At 37.9% G+C, this 21,054-nt stretch overlaps 1 protein-coding gene across 2 annotated transcripts in view; it reads right to left on the reverse strand.

Moving 5' to 3' along the window:
- Positions 1-12,634: 12,634 nt before the first annotated feature.
- LOC124556576 (1-phosphatidylinositol 4,5-bisphosphate phosphodiesterase eta-2-like) overlaps positions 12,635-21,054 on the reverse strand; it is a 409,152-nt gene continuing 400,732 nt past the window's right edge. Inside the window, exon 16 of one of the 2 annotated variants that reach the window (XM_047130534.1) lies at positions 12,635-13,153. In XM_047130534.1, the coding sequence (XP_046986490.1) occupies positions 13,062-13,153 (92 nt within the window). In that variant the 3' untranslated portion in view covers positions 12,635-13,061. The remainder of the gene's footprint in view (positions 13,154-21,054) is intronic. The other variant, XM_047130533.1, reaches the window with a different exon arrangement.

A 21,054-nucleotide genomic window follows, 5' to 3' on the forward strand; every position in this document is an offset into this window, starting at 1 on the left:
CACTAATAGGTGTCTGCATGCTTTTGAACAGGTAGTGGACTGCTTCTTAAAACTTAGATCTTGCACAATGAGCGTGACACCAAAATTAAAGAAATTCAGGTTCATACAGAGGCATAGGCCTAATGAGTCTTTCTTCCCATGTACCTTCTACTGACAGAACAGGATGGGAGGAAAATGATGCTGGTGTTCTACATACTCTTTCGTGGTTGCAGAGTACCAATATACAAGATAATGATTTGTGCCAAATCAGTGCTTACCAAGTCCACCCCCAGTAGCTGAGTGGTCAGCATGACAGAATGTCAATCCTAGCCAGCCACTGGTGGCCGAGCGGTTCTAGGCGCTTCAGTCTGGAACCGCGCGACCGCTACGGTCGCAGGTTCGAATCCTGCCTCGTGCATGGATGTGTGTGATGTCCTTAGGTTAGTTAGGTTTAAGTAATTCTGAGTTCTAGGGGACTGATGACATCAGAAGTTAAGTCCCATAGTGCTCAGAGCCATTCCATTCTGTCAATCCTAAGGGCCTGGGTTCGATTCCTGGCTGGATCGGAGATTTTCTCCACTTAGGGACTGGGTGTTCCGCTGTCCTAATCATCATCATTTCATCTCCATCAAAGCCCAAGTCGCTGAACTGGCGTCAAATCGAAAGACTTGCACCCGGCGAATGGTCTACCCGATAGGAGGCCCTAGTCACACAACATTTATTTATTTACTGCTTACCAAAGGAAATTTGCTGTCCCAATGAAACACTAAACCATAACTCCCACATGACACTCATACACAGACCAATCTATTGTGTAAACATGCTTTCCATGCATAATATGCTAATGTTTGTAAAAATTACATACCCAGGAAGAACAGACCAAATGAATGCTAACTGAGAAAATATGTAGAAAAGTGTCTGCAGAGAAATGACTTGCCCAGCATCACAAGCTCCTGTTTAATTAGGTCAGTGCTACACTACATTCAGCCAGGGAGGAGTTGTCATGTCAAATGTAGGTATGAATACGAGTGAAATTGTGTCTTGTTGACCTCAAAATGATCTGAATATCAGCAAATGAGTGAGTCTGAATGGCACAAAATGATTGAATTAGGAGAAATGGGTTGCTAGTAATACGGAATTTTAATCCATGACATGCTGCTGTGTAAGTGATTAAATGAGGAACTGGTGAATAGAAGATGTTCATTTGCACTGATATGCTGGTGCTGCTGTACATTGTGATCACAATGTAGTATAATCATCAACTCAATATATTCAACAGCATAACCATTGTAGATAATGTCCCAGAATTACTACAGCTTTTGGAAGACAGTGATATACATGTAATACCTGGTACAGAAAGGTGATTGAAACCAGAAATAAAGAACGTCTAAATCTTAAATTCCAGTTGGAAAGATAGGCTGCACACTAATGATCACATTGCAGATTTATGCTGTAAAAACTCAGTAAAGTTAATTAGATAAATATTGAGTCATGATGTGAGAAAATCTGAGGAAAGATGTAAGACAAAAGTTACCAAAGACAGCAGTCACTTGTTTTTACCAGTCACCCAAGGGAAAGCTTGGAAAACATTATATGTAAATTCCCTGATTGTGCTATAGTGACATGAGGCTATTTTCACTCATCCCACTATAGACTGGGCAACAAAAGTATTTGGAATGAGAAGTAGGGACAAAGACTCTTGTGACATTATGCTAATTGCATTTATCGAAATTACCTTGAGCTGTTGGTTAGACATGGCACTCATGAAGGGAAATATTATTAGATCTGTTGGCAATATGCTCGTATGTTTCAATTCAGTGAATGTAGTGATAAGAATCTACAATAGACTACTATTGTAACAATGGTGTTCACTTATAACTAAACTCCTCCTGAACAGGCCATGAAGGCCCTATGGTACTGACCGGCCGCTGTGTCATCCTCAGCTCATAGGCATCACTGGATGCGGATATGGATGGGCATGTGGCCAGCACACTGCTCTCCAGGCCACATGTCAGTTTCTGAGACTATAGCCACTACTTCTCAATCAAGTAGCTCCTCAGTTTGCCTCACAAGGGCCGACAGCACTTAACTTTGGTGATCTAACGGGAACTGGTGTTACCACTGCGGCAAGGCCATTGGCGGTGTTCACTTATATTAAACAAAAAGTTGAGGAAGGCAGAAACATATTCCTGCTTAACAAAGGTGACAAGAAAATATTTAAAAGTTATGTACCTTAGCTGCTGAGAGGAAATGTTTATCTCCGGGGAAATTTACTTTTTATTTATCCATCCACAGATTGAATGAATGTTGTCATGTACATAGTTTAAATATAAACAAAAGCACACAATTTAAATGTAAACAGATACCTATAGTTTAAAGACACACAAAAATCTCTATACAGTATTTTGTGTCTTATGTTACATGTTTATTCAGTTTATGAGTCTATTTTATCATTGTCATGAAGTGTCTCATGAAAGTAATAGTGACTCAACTGGAAATAACATTTGTCAAATCAGTTTGTTTGTCATTCTAGCTAATCCTAGATAGTATTCACTCTGCAGCAGAGTGTAGGCTGATACGAAACTTACTGGAAGATTAAAACTGTGTGCCAGCCCAAGACTCAAACTCAGGACCTTTGCCTCTAGTGGGCAAGTGCTCTGCCAACTGAGCTACCCAAGTACGACTGACAAACTATTGTCACAGCTTCACTTCCAACAGTACCTCATCTCCTACCTTCCATACTTCACAGAAGCTGTCCTGTAAAATCCAGAGACATGATTTAGCCAAAGCCTGGGGATGTTTTCAGAATGAAATTTTCAGTCTGCAGCACAGTATTTTTAAGTTATTGTGGAAGTTTATTGTATAATTTGATTCCATAGTACAGTACACCATTTTTGGTTTTAAATTCGTTTTCTCTATTCAAATGTAAATGGTGAATGGATTTGGCCACAAGTTTCTGTGTACACCTGTTTGTTGGGCACTGGTCTATGCTTTTTCTTTCTGTAGTTCACTGCCTGTAAAATGTATTCACGTGTGCCTATCAGAAATCCCATAGTCTTGTACAAGCCATTGCAGTGAGCTCTCTTGCTTCTTTTTCTTTTCACTTAGCCTTTTTTGTACCTTAGAGAATAAAACATTTTGGATAAGAGTGCAGAAATTTCAGCAGTCCAGCTCTGATCCACTTTCAGCAACTTTCTGACCAGGACCCAAAAGTACCAAGAGGTGAATTGTGGCCACTCTCAACATCTGCTATAGTGAGATTAGTACTCTATTTCCTTTCCTCTTCTGTGTTTCTTTGTACCTTGGAACTCTGTTCCTCAGGACACATTTATTTGCCCCATTCTGTATATCAATGATTTCCCTAAAGTGTCAAATGTGAAAGACTTCATGCTGGTTACACAATCTATAGATCCATGCATAGTATGACAGAGTTGTTTTCCCTCTTTATGCTGAAGTACATACTGTTTGTTTTCTTGATGTCCAATCTTAACTTATTACATACTACCCAATCATAAACATCCTTCATGGTTTCATTTGCTTTCTATGATAGGAGCTCTTGTGTTTTATGAGTGACTATGACATTGCTGTCATCAACCAAGAGAACTTTTTCTCCATGCCTTATACAATTTGGAAAGTTGTTGATATAAATTCAGAACAGAATTGACCCCAATACACTACCCTGAGGAATACCTATGTTTATATATTTCTGGTCTGACAATAGTTTTACTAAAAATTTCCCATCAGCAGATGTGTGAATTATCTCTACCTTCTGCAATCTGTTTTCCAATTAAGACTGGAACCACTGGTGCAATATTCCTCTTACACCTGGTGCTTCTAGGTTGCTTAGCTGTTGTTTATGGTCAAAATTGTGAAAAGCCTTGGACAAGTCTAAGAATATGCCTGCAACACACGCATCCTTATGAAGAGCTTCAGGTACCACCTTTGTAAGCTTTGTAATGGCTGTTATTGTACTTCCCTCACCTCAGAAATCAAAATGTGCTTATTATTTATTCATGTAATTCACTAGTCTGTCCATCCTGATAGATCCTATTATTTTTGACAATGAAGACAGTAGTGGAAGTGGCCTGAACTTTTCAATACTTTCTATCAACATCTTTCTTTAGTACGAGCACAACTCCTGCACGTTTTGATGCTCTGGGAAATTATGTGAACTGAATGGCTTTTTCACAGCCTAAGCACATCTTCATAACAAAGACTGGAACCTCATGTATACTTACTGACTACTAATGTCTTAACTTCTGTATTATTTTTCTGAATCCAAGCTCTGATGTGGGAAACAATGTCATTGCGCTTGCTGTGTAAGTCATTTTGGATGCCACATCTGTTTTACGAAGATTTTATTGCAGCTTCTCTGCAACACCAGAGAAATTGTCATTTACAAAATTTGCCAATCCCTGAGGATTCTCTGTGATTCTGTCCCCATCTTTGATTTATATGTTATTATAATTGCATCTGATTTTTCAGGCTGCTTGTTTTATGACATCCCACACTACATTTTAATTTGCTTTTATTTTCTGCATTAATTACTTTTTTGTGATTGAATGATGTTTTTGCAGCAAGCAGTATCCTCCTGCATATTTTACTATACCTAGAAACTGTGGAATAGTGTAATGAGTTTGTAAGGAACAAAGGAATTTAAATGTCTGGGAGGACTTTCTAATACCTACTATTATCCATTCATTTCATCAAGCTGCTACTGTAGAAGTGGCTACTTTTGGAAATGTCTCTTCAAAAATTACTCTATGTTTCTTTAAAAATTAATCTAAATTATGTGTGTAATCTAGAGAACTTTGCATTTTCATTGTTTTCCATATGCACTTCTTCCCAGGACTGATTTGCCATTGCCCTAGAAAAAGTGTGTAGTTTACATTCCAAGAAGATTCTTTTGTACGTCTGCAGATTTTCAGGTTTTACCAGGCCTGTCTTTAGCTTTATTATCTGACTGTAAAAATCAGAAAGGTCAAGACCTCTTATAAAAACTTTAGAACTTTTCCTGTTAATATCTGTAAGTAAATAGTCTAATACTGATGCTGACCTTTTTCATGCCCTAGCAGCAGTGATTACCTATTGTGCTCTGCCCAAAGGACTCAAAACGTTTACAAAGTTATACTTATTTCACTCTCAACATATGTTAATATTCATCTGTCCACATAATATTATGTTAGACTCTTTCCAGGACTGATTAATTTTTTACACAAAGTATCCATGTTACCACTAGGTGAATGGTACAAACAGAGAATAATAATAACTTCTTTTAATTGTTTATTTATTTATTTAATCCATGTGATCTGATAGTGTATAGTGTGTTACATATCATGGAAAAAATTTGCTAACATTGTTAAGATATATTATGATTAGATTATGGTATTATAATACATTGCAACAGACTGACTTAGTAAGCTTTGCTAAGTAATTTACATCATGCACTTAAACATAACCAGGGAGATTATTTTTGAAGGTATTCTTTTACAGAGTAAGCACAGTGACCCAGAATATAGAACTTTATGGCTTTGCTAAATTGTACTTTGAAACTTCCTCCTTTCTTTCAGGAGTGCTAGTTCTGCAAGGTTCGCATGAGAGCTTCTGTAAAGTTTGGAAGGCAGGAGATGAGGTACTGACAGAAGTAAAGCTGTGAGTAGGGGGCGTGAGTTGTGCTTCGGTAGCTCAGTTGGTAGAGCACTTGCCCGCGAAAGGCAAAGGTCCCGAGTTCGAGTCTCGGTCGGGCACACAGTTTTAATCTGCCAGGAAGTTTCATATCAGCGCACACTCCACTGCAGAGTGAATATCTCATTCTGGAAATTGTACTTTGTTTTCAATAGACTTAATACATGTGGGAAGCTTTCTGAATGGCTGGAGACCCATTAACAAAGTTAGTGTTTTCATGCAACACCTGCAGATTTCAGTTTATTCTGGTGTTGTGTTTGTGTATTTCACTATTTTTTAGTCTGGATTCAGTTAGCATTACATGGTTTTAAAAAAAATTTGCAATCTCAAGAATGTACAGACAAGGCAGCGTCATGGTATTCAGCTTCCTGAAGATGGGTTTGCATGAGTCTTTAGGTTTGCTTCCATTAATGATCCTCACTGCTCTCTTCTGGATCCTGAAAGGGCAGTTGAAGAAATTGCCAAGAATATTGCACCATCCTTTATGTGGGCCTGTATGTACATGTAGTATGCACTAGTTACAGTTTTCTAGCTAGCACATGATTTAAGCACACCCAATCCATAGCAGCCAGTACCTAATCTGACATTTACTTTTTCATTATGTTTATTTCATTTCAAGTTATATTGAACCCACAGACCCAGGAATTTGAATACAGTGTTAGTATCTATTGATTGGTTATTACTGCTCTAAGTGGTTGAGGTGAGTTTGCATTTTGTGTAGTGTGATAGTTAACTGAAAGTGTCCTTTTAGTGTTGATGGTTAATCTATTGATTAACTATCTTATGGATGCCTAGCTTTGTTAGGTCAGCGGCTGCCAGTTTAAAATGTTTATCTACACTAATTGTGTTCAGATCATCTCTAGCTGTAAAATATGTGCCACCTTCGATATAAATACATGACTACACACCCTTAAAAGTAGTTCTACAGTAGCTACTTTGCACATTCACATGATCATAGCACTATATGCTCTAATTAATTATATCTACAGCAGGTCTCTGCAATACATACCATCACACTGTTCAAAGACTGTCACACAGCTTCAAGTTGGTGTATTTTATTTTTAATGTCTGCACTTTCTGATGAATAATGGATAATTCCAAGCAAGTCTGTGTGGTGTTTATGCACTCTGGTGTGATAAAGTCTACCTTCTGTGCATGCAATGAAGAAATCTTTGAAACTGGTTCAGATACATTTAAAGGTTTATCCTAGAAAATGCATAGGCCTTCTACCCATGGCAACAGGTATTTGACAATGCATGGCCTCACATCAGTCTCTATACTCTCACTGATTGACTCCACCATCCTCCCTTTCACAGTCCTGTTTAGGTGCAGACCATGCCTAATGTAGCCCCAGCTCTTGATAGTCCCCATCATCTCCAGTGCAATGTGCATCCTGTCAGCAGTCATTAGTACCATCTCCAGCTACACTGATTCACTGAACAGCACTGTCATGATGAGGTTGAACATACACTATGTGATCAAAAGTATCCGGACACCTGGCTGAAAATGACTTACAAGTTCATGGCACCCTCCATCGGTAACGCTGGAATTCAATATGGTGTTGGTTTACCCTTAGCCTTGATAACAGCCTCCAGCTTCCACTCTCACAGGCAGATGTTCAATCAGGTGCTGGAAGGTTTCTTGGGGAATGGCAGCCCATTCTTCACTGAGTGTTGGGCTCAGGAGAGGTATCAATGTTGGTCATTGAGGCCTGGCATGAAGTCAGTATTCCAAAACATCCCAAAGGTGTTCTATAAGATTCAGATCAGGACTCTGTGCACGCCAATCCATCACAGGCATGTTATTGTCATATAACCACTCTGCTACAGATTGTTCACTATGAACAGGTGCTCAATCATGTTGAAAGATACAGTCACCATCCCTAAACTGCTCAACATTGGGAAGCTATAAGGTGCTTAAAACATCAATGTAGGCATGTGCTGTGACAGTGCCACACAAAACAACAAGGGGTACAAGCCCCCTCCGTGAAAAACATGGCCACACCATAACACCACCACCTCCGAATTTTACTGTTGGCACTACACACGCTGGCAGATGACGTTCACCGTACATTTGCCATACCCACACCCTGTCATCGGATCGCCTCATTGTGTATCATGATTTGTCACTCCACACAATATTTTTCCATTGTTTAATCATCCAATGTTTACACTCCTTACACAAAGCAAGGCCTCGTTTGGCATTTACTGGTGTTATGTGTGGCTTATGAGCAGCTGCTCGACCATTAAATCCAAGTTTTATCAGCTCCCACCTAACTGTCATAGTACTTGCAGTGGATCCTGATCCAGTTTGGAATTCCTCTGTGATGATCTGGGTAGATGTCTGCATATTACACATTACGACCCTCTTCAACTATTGGCGTACTCTGTCAGTCAACAGACAAAGTTGGCCTGTATGCTTTTGTGAAGTATCTGTCCCTTCATGTTTCCACTTCACTTTCACATCAGAAACAGTGGACCTAGTGATGTTTAGGAGTGTGGAAATCTTGTGTACAGACATATGACACAAGTGACACCCAATCACCTGACCACGTTCAAAGTCCTTGAGTTCTGCGGAGCACCCCATTCTGCTGTCTCATGATGACTAATGACTACTGAGGTCGCTGGTTTGGAGTACCTGTCAGTAGGTGGCAGCACAATGCACCTAATATGAAAAAACATACGTTTTTGGGGGTGTCTGGATACTTTTGATCACATAATGTACCACCAGAACAGCTCAACCATGCTTACATTGGAGCTACCAGTTAGGGAAGCTATCTTATTCAAGTTACCACCTATGCTACACACATGGTCCCTATCGAAACTGTTACCTGCACCACCCATTCTTCCTACCTGATCATCCTTTGTGAAACCCATACACAAAGGCCCTAAACCCTCAGTCGCTTGATTTCGCCCAGCACCCAGTTAGAAACTTGTAGTGAACTGATATTCCTCTCCTAGCTTCTTCTGTAATTGAGCGCCTGCCCATCTGCTGTAATTGCTACCTAACAACAGTACTGTCTTCTTCCTAACATTCATGCTCTTCCTATCATCCCTACTCCTGGCCGGAGTCCGTTGCACATTTCCTACTCCTGCACCATCTTCAGGTTCATATTACCTCAACTCTGGCAGCTGTAAACTGTTGCTGGTAGACATAACAAACACATCCTCCTCTTGCTAGCCTTCCTATCAACTGCCAGTTCATCATCCCCTCGCCACTGCCTTCCTTCAACCTCACTAGCTCTCTCCTAGATTGATCCAAAGTGCCTGAAGGGTACTGATCTTCCTTTCCTGCTCATCTATCAACCTATTCCTGCTTCATATTTTGCAGTTCCATGAGAGGGCCTTAGTGATCTCCCCAGAGTTCTTCCACCTACATTCCATCCAGTGAAATCACTTGCTACAGCTCCCACAATGAATTCCACTAGTTAGTTTCCTATGACAATGCCCACATTTTCCACCCATAGTCAAAGTGTTAGCAAAGAAAAAAAAAAACTTAAATATGTGGAACTAAAGGAATGTCATAAAATATATTTCACTTACTTCACTACAAAAAGTATGTGATCTTTAATAATTTGTTGAGTTTGCTACTAGTGTGAGTTCAGTTACATCAGATGCATGTAAATAATAACATTAAACAGAAGTCGCAGCTAACAGAAATTCAAACACCAGGTATTTCCTAGATGTAGTGCGGAACTGGCAAATCTTCATTTGCATTACAAAAGGATACTAATGCAGCTAATCACAGCAAAAGGTATGTATAAAAAATACATGAAAATGCACACAGTCTCCTACTAGTTTTGAGTTCAGCATGTTTTCTACTGTGTCAAAGACATTAGTCTCATCAAGGATTGAGAAAGTGGAGCATCTTTGATACACATTAAGAAGTCTTGTTGACCACATGTCAGTTAAGTTTGTGTTTCAGAAGACTGTGAGTTGCAGGAAGACCCTCAGTTGTTAAATACAATAGCAGAAAGCCATTATAAAAACAGAGAGCTGCATCCATACAAAGTCAATTATTGCAAACAAACAAAAGCTGAATTATCTCAAAATAAGTCTAAGGATAGTTATGCAAGAAGTATTCAAGGCATTTTAAAGCAAAATCTTATCTGCGAAGTTGTCATGAATAACTTTAGGTTCTACACAAAATCAATCAATGGATCAAAGGCATCTGTCCAAATGCTTATTGGCTAAAATATTAAATTCTGTCTTCCAAAGCTGATATGTCAAAGGTTATTGCAACACATTTTCTACATTTGACCAGTGATATAGATGCGAAAATGACATATGTAAAAATAAATAAGTGGAAATGCATGACAAAGAAGAGGCGATTGAGCCCGATGGGAAATCCATTAGATACTGTATCATGGAGGCAGAGGAACACCCAAAATGACAATGCAGACAGAATTAGTTAAAGAAGAATACTAAGTGAACAAAATATATGTACCTACAGACAACTGTTAGCTTAAGGAACATGGAATGCAATATTATGACCAAGGCAACACATGTGAAATATTTCATTTTTATAACTACTATGAAACTGCATTCCCACTAAGGAAACACAGACTAAGGTCTAAGAACAGCAACAAATCTAGGATAAGTTTGAAAGCTGTATGATATATAAACATGGTCGGCATGTGATGAGTTTCATGCCTACTACAGATATACAAGTCAATACTTAGAAAAGCTGGGAAGGAAGCAAAATTGAAGGCATATGACCTTTATGTACAATCTGCTGGAAACAAGACAATGGCTATGTGGAAAGTCTTGACACAACAGACATGTAATGTCACTACAAGAAACACCAATATCAAGCTATATCGCAATGAAGAAAAAATAACAGTCCAAAGGAAATTAGTAAATATCCTCAACAGCTATTTTACAAATATAAGTGGACAACTGATAAGTAAGATTAATACAAATAACCAAAATGTAACAGCACCATCATTTAATATCAGCTGCTCTGCTACCTCATTGTATCTGTACCCAATGAATGAAGAAGAAATTTTCATCATGAAACCTCAACCATGAAACAGTCTTTGGGATATATGATATACATGATGAAATAATAAAAAGGTGTAGTAAACAGACTGTAAAAAGACTGACAAATTTATGCAATAGTACACTGGCATGAGGGACATTCCCTTCTTGTCTAAAAATTGTGAAATTGAAATCAATATAAAAAAGGGAAAAACAGAAGAAGTTGTCAATTACAAGCCAGAAGCCCTATTTTCTGGCTTCTCAAAAATTTTACAGAAGGTCTTCCATAAAATACTTTCAGGTCTTCATGCAAAAATACCAAATTCTGTTCACAGCACAATATGGGTTTAGGAAGAACAGCTCAACCAATACTGCTGTCTACAAATTTCTGAGTTAAATTTACCAGAAACTGAGCAGTGGCAACTATATTACTGCTATATGTCTTGACTTGTTGAAGGCATTCAGTGTTATGGATCATGAGGCTCTGCTACAGAAATTAAATTAACTAGGCATCAGAGACAAATCTAATGACTGGGTCAGGTATTACCTTCGCAGGTGTAAACAAACAGTGGAAATATGTCACACTGGATGCAACATACTTACAAACCTTTACTCAGAGTCAGTGGTTTTGCAATGAGTTCATTACATCTTTTTATTTTTTTGTCATATATACCATCTACTCAAAGACTGTTTTATTTCTAAGGTTTTTATGATAGTAAAAATTTCTTTTTCATTCTTTGGATATTGATGCAATCTTCTATCCTTGGGGAACACCATATTCCACGTCTTGATAAAACACAAAATATGGTGTTCCCTATTGATCAGCATTGGTACGAGGACTATTCCTTCTATATGAAAATAACTTACAAGCAAACATACATAGCCTAGTAGAATGTTTCATGTTTCTCACACAATAAGCTAATCAAGAATGACGAAAAATGGCAGCACTCTACTCCATAATGTCAAGGAAAAGGTCCCATCAACTACAAATATCCAGTTCTCAAACAAAACTGTAATTATAGTTGACCTGACAAAGTTTTTTGGGCTCTTGGTTCAGGACAATGTATGGTAGGGAACTCAGATTGGCTGTCTCATCAAAAAATTGAGTATGTCCTGCCAAGTGATGAGGGTCCTTGAAAGCTGCTGCAGCAAAATCTGCCAGAAAAGTGCATACTACGCAAATTTTCCATCACTCATGAAGTACAGAGTCATTTTCTGAGGAGCTTCTCCAAACAGCATTAAGCTACTCACAATGAAAAAATAATCATGAGAATCATAGAAGGAACCACTCTTCTGTGCCTACACATATATAAAAACTGTAGCATTCATAAAACAGTATGCAATTGAAAATCTCACATTCTTTTTCAAAAATAAGATGTGCACACATACTACAGGCCAAAGAATGGATATCTATATAGACTGAACAAAAACTAAGCTCTGCCAAAATGTTGTTCCGCATCTTGCAAAAAATATATTTAAAAAATTACTGAATAACAAATGGCAAGTAAACAGCAGTGCAGGATTTAAAGCTGCAGTAATTGACCATTGCTTCTATAGACTGAAAGAGTTCTTTGAAAAATAATAATGTACCAATACCAATAATAATGTACCAGTATTGTGTATTGAAACAGTAGTAGAATTGTAACCACTGAACCAGTACTAATAATAATGTACCAATAAAATGTATTGTAACTGTAAGTATTTATGATGTTTTGTAATGGTAGAAACAGTATTGTGATAAAAGATGTTCAGCATTTTACTGTTCATTCTACGTAACCACAAGATCTCATAGATGAAAAAACAAATAACCATGCCTCTCTTCCAGCAAATGTCTGTCATAGGTCACTAGAACAATGGAAAATGATTGGGAATCTTATTTGAATACTCAGTAAAAACATTCATGTTACATTGTTTTAATGAGATTTTCCATAAATTTACATTTTTATTATTGAAAGCAATACAAATGTACAAAATAGATCCTTACAAAACTTTTACATATTCTTTATTTTGGAAAATTCTACATAAATATCATTACAATTTTTTTTTACAAAATGAGGAGTTTTATATCAGTACAAAACATACAAAAGCCTGCAGAATAACAAGAGTATGAACTGCAGTAGCTGCCCAGAAAATCAGACATGTGTACAAAGAAATAATTGTAGTACACTTCAAAATGTATATAAAAATTTCCAAGCACACAACAACATTTTGAAATATCCATAAGGCTCTCTATGTCTACTAGCTGGTACACTCAGTGTAAGCAGAAATGACTATCATCAGTTTTAGAAAGCAGCATCTGCATTCAACACATACAGCTTAATGTGCTATTACAACTATATCTTATATTTACCAAATGCAATATATTTCACTGCACGTTGCTCTCACTGTGTGCTATAGTTGAATTCAGAATTTGCATTTCTATGTGGCCTCTTTAATGGACACATGTACAAAAAGTGAAGCAGGTGAAACATAATTCAGCTCATAATCCATTAAGTAAACATGCCTGTATCCTGAAAATAAAACAGTATTAGTTGTAGGATTGTGCACACAGTAATACCAGGCATATATTTGATTACCAGACACTAAATTAGCATATGGTTTTAGATTGAAATTAAAAACTGGGCTACAAAAATTAATTCAGTGTGGTCTTATTCTGAAATAAAACCTTGGCCATAAGCTGGCAGCCCACCAGGACACTTGAGGGCTGTGGCCCGATAACCCACACCACCAAAAAATTCAAACCACAGAAACTAAAAGGAGGTCTTATAATGTCTGCTGTCTTTCAGTGAGTATTTAGGAGAAAGGTGTGACATGCTATCCCTGCTTTGAGTAGATGCAACAAGGTACAAGTACTTTATCCGACAGATACATTGTTATAGCATCTCAATAGTGGCTGAAACGAGCCCAGTAAAGACTGCTCGTTTTCATGTAACTATCAGTTGTAACCTAACAGCTACAATCCAGTCTATATTGTGTGCAAACAATTTTCTTTCTGGTTTCATTATGTAATTTATGAAGTGTGTTGCTGTCTCTTGAGATGACATATTTCTTGTAATAAGTCACTGAACTTGTCATTACATATCTATGCCATACATTGATACCTATTTTATCGTTATGAATGTTTAAACTGTGGGTATGTATTGCAATCTGAAAGTAAGCTGTGAGTGTTATAAGAAAGACAAGAAGGAATTGCTATCGTGTATCTGGTAAAGTTGGAATACGTTTTTTTTACAAAAAATTGTTCATAAATTTGATCAGTGCTAATGAAAATAAATCATCCTAATTACATACCTAAATTGGTATTAAAACATTTGCAGTCTGAAACTACAAGTTTTATAAGATGCATTAAAAGGCAGCGAATCTCCCCAAATTTAAGTATTGTGTCTTGACATTCACAAGTAATAAGTTGAATGTAGCTGCAGGATGTAGCATAGAATAGATAAACTTTGAAGACCCTTTGGGGTGTGTGTGTGTGTGTGTGTGTGTGTGTGTGTGTGTGTGTGTGTGTGTGTAAATGTTACTCAAGTGAACACCCAATGTGAACAGTAACTTCCTGGAGATGATTATTTCAGCAATGCTTAAGAAAACAAAAAGAAAATTCAAAGGGTAATAAATATGCTATTCAATGTTACAATAAGTAAAATCTTTTTCTTACATCACAATGAAACAAAATATAAGCAAAGTTAAAAGAGCCTTGAGACAATTCTTCAGCTTTTATTATGAGCACTCTGGAAAGTTTAATTACCTTTTGGTTTATGACTGATGAGTAATTTTAGGGAGACTACAGAAGTATATGTAATGTTCCACCCCTACATCAGAGAAAAGGCACCTGACAACTCTTAGGAGAGATCTCTGGCATAACAGAGGAAGGGCAGGGGTGAGGATTACATAAGAGAGCAGAAATTTTATGCATTCAGATGATGCAGATAAAATCACTAGCAAAGCTGTGTCTTTTATTATCTTTGACCCCACAATCTCATTTCAGTTTCCGCACCAACACAAATCTAACACACAGTAAATTAATTAGGATCACTTTCTTGGATGGCAAAAACTGCAAACTACAGGAAGCAACAGACATCAAACCTACCATATAAGAATTTTTTCATGGAAATGAAGCACCCATTTTCAGCCAAAATACATTTTAGGCAAACTGATAAGGGAACACAGAATGGTGAAATTTACATTGCCTGGAAGGTACTGCTGGCCGGTGTGGCTGTGCGGTTCTAGGCGCTTCTGTCTGGAACCGCGTGACCGCTACGGTCGCAGGTTCGAATCCTGCCTTGGGCGTGGATGTGTGTGCTGTCCTTAGGTTAGTTAGGTTTAAGTAGTTCTAAGTTCTAGGTGACTGATGACCACAGATGTTAAGTCCCATAGTGCTCAGAGCCATTTGAACCATTTGAACCTAGAAGGTACTAGAAAATGGAGAAAACAAGTTCTTCTTCAGCATTTCAAAGGAGAACATGGGAAACATAACTATTGCTGTTGGAGAGAGTTATAAAAACTGAACGTTTTTAGTCCAAAATGTTGTTTTTGGTCTAATTTTTGCAGTTTTATCATTAAGAAACTTCCTGGAGCTGACAATTTGAATAAAGCTTAAGGAAAGAAAAAGAAAGTTCATAGGGCAATAAATACACTATTCAGTGTTACAATAAGGAAAATCTTTGTATTATGCATGCAGCTTTGATATTTGCAGTTTTGACACTTCTTAAAAGTTGTTAGAAAGTATTGCATTTCCCTGTTTTGGTTTATGGTAATAGGTGTTCAAAATGCTTCCTGTCTTGCTGTAAGCACAGCTGTGCTCCACTTTGTACACTTTAAGTATTCCAGAGCATCTCTGCATGTGGGAATGACTAGCATGCTTCCATAATTTTATCTTTCACATCATATCACACTGTAGGATGCTGCTGATAGACAATGTTTTCAATGCATCCGAAAAAGATATAATCAGGGGGAATTGAATTTGACAACTATGGCCAACTCATTTGCTCTCTTCTAACGAACCACTAAACAAGAACATTTTGATTCAAGGAATGCCTTACCACCAAGGAGAATATGCTGGATAACTATCTTCCTGCAACCACATTAGAAACAGTGTCGCTAGCAGAACAACTACTACCGACTCTGTTAGTAACACTCATCATTTAATAGGTCCTCAAAAGACTAATTTCCAGTAACTTTATCATGAATAAGTCTACACCATCTATTTGTGCTCCAGATGTGATGGTTGTTTTGCTTCCGTAACCAGAGAGTATTTCCTTCTGACTAGCACAGAAAATAATGGATATTTACGTCATCATTAGGTTTGAAAGTGGCTTCATCAGTCCAAAGCATGATAGTTGTGAACTCCAGGTTTTGATTTAGGAACCAAGAGCAGCAACTGATTCTTATCTGTAAATTATCTTCATTCACGATGAACATGGAAGTGATATAGACATAAACAACGAGAATTGTCCACACAGTACTTCTTCTCATCGTCGAGTCATATGTCACTCTTCAAGTAGAAGAAGATGGACTGAGATTTACTGCAGCAAGAATATCTGCACATCTGTCATCTTTAAAACATCTTCTGACATACTAATTACAATTGTGGGTCAGCTGCAGCTGGCCTCATTGCAAATCTGTGCCTCTAGTGACCAAAAAACATTTCATCGCTAGTGCAGAAGACTTTGATATTTCACTGGATAAACTGTTTCTGCTTCCATATAATTCTGGTCACATTCTCCAGATACCATAGGCTATCAAACGCCTCTTTGTTAGAATATACCATTACTGAATGAATAAAATATACAGACTGAAAACCACCACAGAAACCTCAGACACTATACCACCAAGTTGTCTCTTATTAGATGATAGTAGTGGCACTAGCACTTAGCAAAGGCAAGTTATGCTATCTAGCACCAACAGTTCCCAATAGCTTTCGTTGAGTGGTGCGTCATGGTTAGGAGTTGTGAATTCCCAGAATGACATGGAATGCTTTCTATGATTCTATTTTGTTTTGTAACCTTACATGCTAAAAAATGGTAAAAATAAATTGAACCAAAATTTAAACAAACTGATACGAAAAGTTTCATTATCTTTTAGTTTATGATAGATCTGTAATTCTGGAAAGACTATGTAAGTACTGTTTACAATCATTTGTTTGTGAGATTCAGTATTACTACTATAATCTCTGTTGGTGTTTAAACATTCAAACCTCATGTATCTTTTTATATATGCTTTAGTTTGTAAGCCACATGACCATTTAGATATGGTTATCACTGAAATAATCTGACAAGTTTTACATCCTAGTGATACACTCACATCAAGGATCTATGCAACATGAAAATAAACAAATAAAAATAAATAATACATAAAATAATGTTTCACTCCTACACATTGTTGAAGGGAAGTGGGATTTGGTTTCAGCTAATAAGGGATGGTGCAGGGGCAGGGATGGGAATCAGAGAAATAACTGATTGGGAAGGTATCACACTCATAAAATCGAAAAGATGACTTTACCATCCATTAAGCTGGAATCAGTTTTTGTAACAATGAGAGAGCTAAACATGTGTGGAGTCTTGGGGTCAATACTTGGCACATAATATTTTTATTTTTTTGTTTTTGTTTGCACCAAAATTTGTTGGTGCATATGACCAAAATAAGTGACAATATTGAATTTTGGTTAGATACTGGATTGTGGTTGCAAATGTTCAACAGATTTGCCTATTCAGAGTGAAGATTGGTCATTATTTTACTATTCTTTTTTCTCTCTTTCCACTCACAAGTATACGGAAAGGATACTGATCTATTTTTATATGATATATTCTAAGCAGACTTTATATACACTCATTCACTCAATGTCTTGCATTTAACAAATGTGATGGTGGCAGCTGATACTTCATGCTGCGTTTAGACCTGTTCAGTCACAGTCCAATGCTTGAAGCGAACACCTACTGATATTGTAGTATTCATCAATGATATGTTTATCTTTGTTGCTCATTAGATGAACATTGCAAATTATTTACGATCTGTGTAAATGCACTATCACCATTATGAAGGCAGCATGCAACAAATGTCAAACTGACAAAGTTTAATACTTACTTGGCTATGCAAATGATTAGCATTTCATTTCAACTATGCAAATTAGGTAAATATAATGCCATCTATAAGGGGCAATGAAACCAAGACAGTTGGAAAAAAAATAAGTAAACTGTTTATTATTTCAAAAGTAATCACCATAATTGTCACTGCATTTATCCCATTGTGAGACAAGATGGTCAGTGCCTTCATGGAAAAATGTTTGCGGTTGCCTAAGGAACCATGATTGTACCCAGACATGCACCTCTTCATCCGAAGCAAACTGATATACATAAATGTCTTTTCAGGGCTCCAAATATATGGAAATCACATGGGGAGGGAACAGATCTGAACAGATAATGTTTAACGGCTTCCCAGCAAAACTTCTGCAGCATAGTCAAACAACTTAGGCAACACAAGTGTATGTACTCTATGTATGACCAGGGTGAGCAGCAATTTATGGCTGTTTGGTGATGGCACGGAAGGTGTCATCATTGAGTGGCTGTAGAAATATACAAAATTTACTTAGAAAAATGTAAGTTAATGCAGATGAGTAGGAAAAACAGTCCTGTAACATTGAAATTTATCATTAGTGGGGTGCAGCTTGACACTGTTATTTTGATTAAATATCTCATGTAACATTGCAGAGCAATATGAAGTGGAATGAGAATGTCAGTTTGGTAATAGGGAAGGTGAATGCTTGACTTTGTTTTATTAGGAGAATTTCAGGAGGGTGTTTAACAAGACAGTGTATAGAACACTAGTGTGATCTATTCTTGAGTGCTGTTTGAGTGTTTGGGATCTCCACCAGGTCAGATTAAAGGAAGACATCAAAGAAATTCAGAGGCAGGCTGATAATTTGTTGCCGATAGGTTTGATCAGTATGCAACTATTACGGAGATGCTCCATGAACTCAAATGGGAATGATACTTTCTGGCAGATTAAAACTGTGTGCCCGACCGAGACTCGAACTCGGGACCTTTGCCTTTCGCGGGTAAGTGCTCTACCATCTAAGCTACCAAAGCACGACTCTCGCCCGGTCCTCACAGCTTTACTTCTGCCAGTATCTTGTCTCCTACCTTCCAAACTTTACAGAAGCTCTCCTGCAAACCTTGCAGAACTAGCACTCCTGAAAGAGAGGATACGGCGGAGACATGGCTTAGCCACAGCCTGGGGGATGTTTCCAGAATGAGATTTTCACTCTGCAACGGAGTGGAAGGTAGGAGATGAGGCACAGCTCAGATGGTAGAGCACTTGCCCGCGAAAGGCAAAGGTCCCGAGTTCGAGTCTCTGTCAGGCACACAGTTTTAATCTGCCAGGAAGTTTCATATCAGCGCACACTCTGCTGCAGAGTGAAAATCTCATTCTGATCAAATGGGAATGCCTGATAAGAACACAATGCTATTTCTGCAAGGCATTATTGCCCAGATTTAGAGAACCAGCATTTGAGGCCAACTGCAGAATAATTCTACTTTCACCAATGTACATTTTGAATAAGGACCATAGAGATAACATGCAAGAAATTAGGGATTGTACAGACACTTTTAGACAGTTATTTTTTGCTTTCTCTATTTGTGACTGGAATAGGAGAGGAAATGACTATCAGTGAAACATGGTACTCTCCCCATGCATCGTACAGTGGTTTGCAGAGTATGTATGTAGCTGTAGATGCAGTTAACACTGAAAATTGATTTGTCTGAAATCTAGCAAAGTTCTTAGTCTCATTTATGTGACTTCCAATGAGTCAGTGGCACTACTGCTTCATACATTGCTTCCTTCATTCCTTAAATTATTTACAGTCTTGCAACAGCTATAGGTATTACAGTCAAGATAACAAATGTTTCATAAAACATTTTGACAACTGACTACACTTTCTCGCTACCACATAAATATATTCTTAGTCTGCACTGGTGAATAACACAAGAAGTTAGTTGCTGGAAATTATAGTTTTAGTGAACCATGAACCTTGCCATTGGTGGGGAGGCTTGCATGCCTCACTGATACAGATAGTCGTACCATAGGTGCAACCACAGTGGAGGGGTATCTGTTGAGAGGCCAGCCAAAAGTGTGGTTCCTGAAGTGGGGCAGCAGCCTTTTCAGTAGTTGCAGGGGCAACAGTCTGGATGATTGACTGATCTGGCTTGTAACATCAACCAAAACAGCCTTGCTGTGTTGGTACTGTGAACAGCTGAGAGCAAGGCGAAACTACAGCTGTAATTTTTCCCGAGGACGTGCAGCTCTACTTCGTGGTTAAATGATGATGGCATCCTCTTGCATAAAATATTTCAGAGATAAAACAGTCCTCCATTTGGATCTCTGGGCAGGGACTACTCAGGAGGATGTCATTATCAGGAGAAACAAAACTGGCGTTCTATGGATCTGAGCACAGAATGTCAGATCCCTTAATGAGGCAGGTAGGTTAGAAAATTTGAAAAGGACATTGGATAGGTTTAGGTTAGGTATAGTGGGAATTAGTGGAGTTTGGTGGCAGGAGGAACAGGACTTTTGATCAGGTGAACAACGAGTTCATATGCCAATTAGCTCTGCAGATGAGGAGAAGATTGAGGAAATGCATGATCAGATAAAAGAAATTATTCAGATAGTTAAGGGAGCTGAAAATTTAACAGTCATGGGGGACTGGAATTTGATAGTAGGAAAAGGAAGAGAAGGGAAAATAGTAGGTGAATATGGACTGGGGGAAAGGAATGAAAGAGGAAGGTGCCTGGTCAAAGTTTGAACAGAGGATAATTTAATCAGAGCTAACACTTGGCTTAAGAATCGTGAGAGAAAGTTGTATATGTGGAAGAGACCTGGATACACCAGAAGGTTTCAGATTGACTATATAATGCTTAGACAGAGATTTAGGAACCAAATTTTAAATTGTAAGACATTTGCAAGGGTAGTTGTGGATTCTGATCTCAATTTAAGAACTGCAGATTAAAACTGAAGAAACTGCAAAAAGATAGGAATTTGAGGAGATGGGACCTGGATAAACTGAAAGAACCAGAGGTCCTAGAGGGTTTCAGAGGGAGCATTAGGGAACGATTGACAAGAGCAGGGGGAAGGAATACAGTAGAAGAAGAATGGGTAGCTTTGAGAGCTGAAATAGTTAAGACATCAAAGGATCAAGTAGGTAAAATGCCAAGGGATAATAGAAATCCTTGGGTAATGCAAGAGATATTGAATTTAATTAAGGAAAGGAGAAAATATAAAAATGCAATAAATGAAGCAGGAGAAAGGGAATACAAACATATAAAAAATGAGATTGAGAGGAAGTGCACAATTGCTAACCAGGAATGGCTAGAGGACAACTGTAAGTATGTAGAAGCATGTGTCAGTAAAATTGATACTGCCT

This window comes from Schistocerca americana, chromosome X, assembly GCF_021461395.2.
Source record: "Schistocerca americana isolate TAMUIC-IGC-003095 chromosome X, iqSchAmer2.1, whole genome shotgun sequence".
NCBI classification, from domain to species: domain Eukaryota; kingdom Metazoa; phylum Arthropoda; class Insecta; order Orthoptera; family Acrididae; genus Schistocerca; species Schistocerca americana.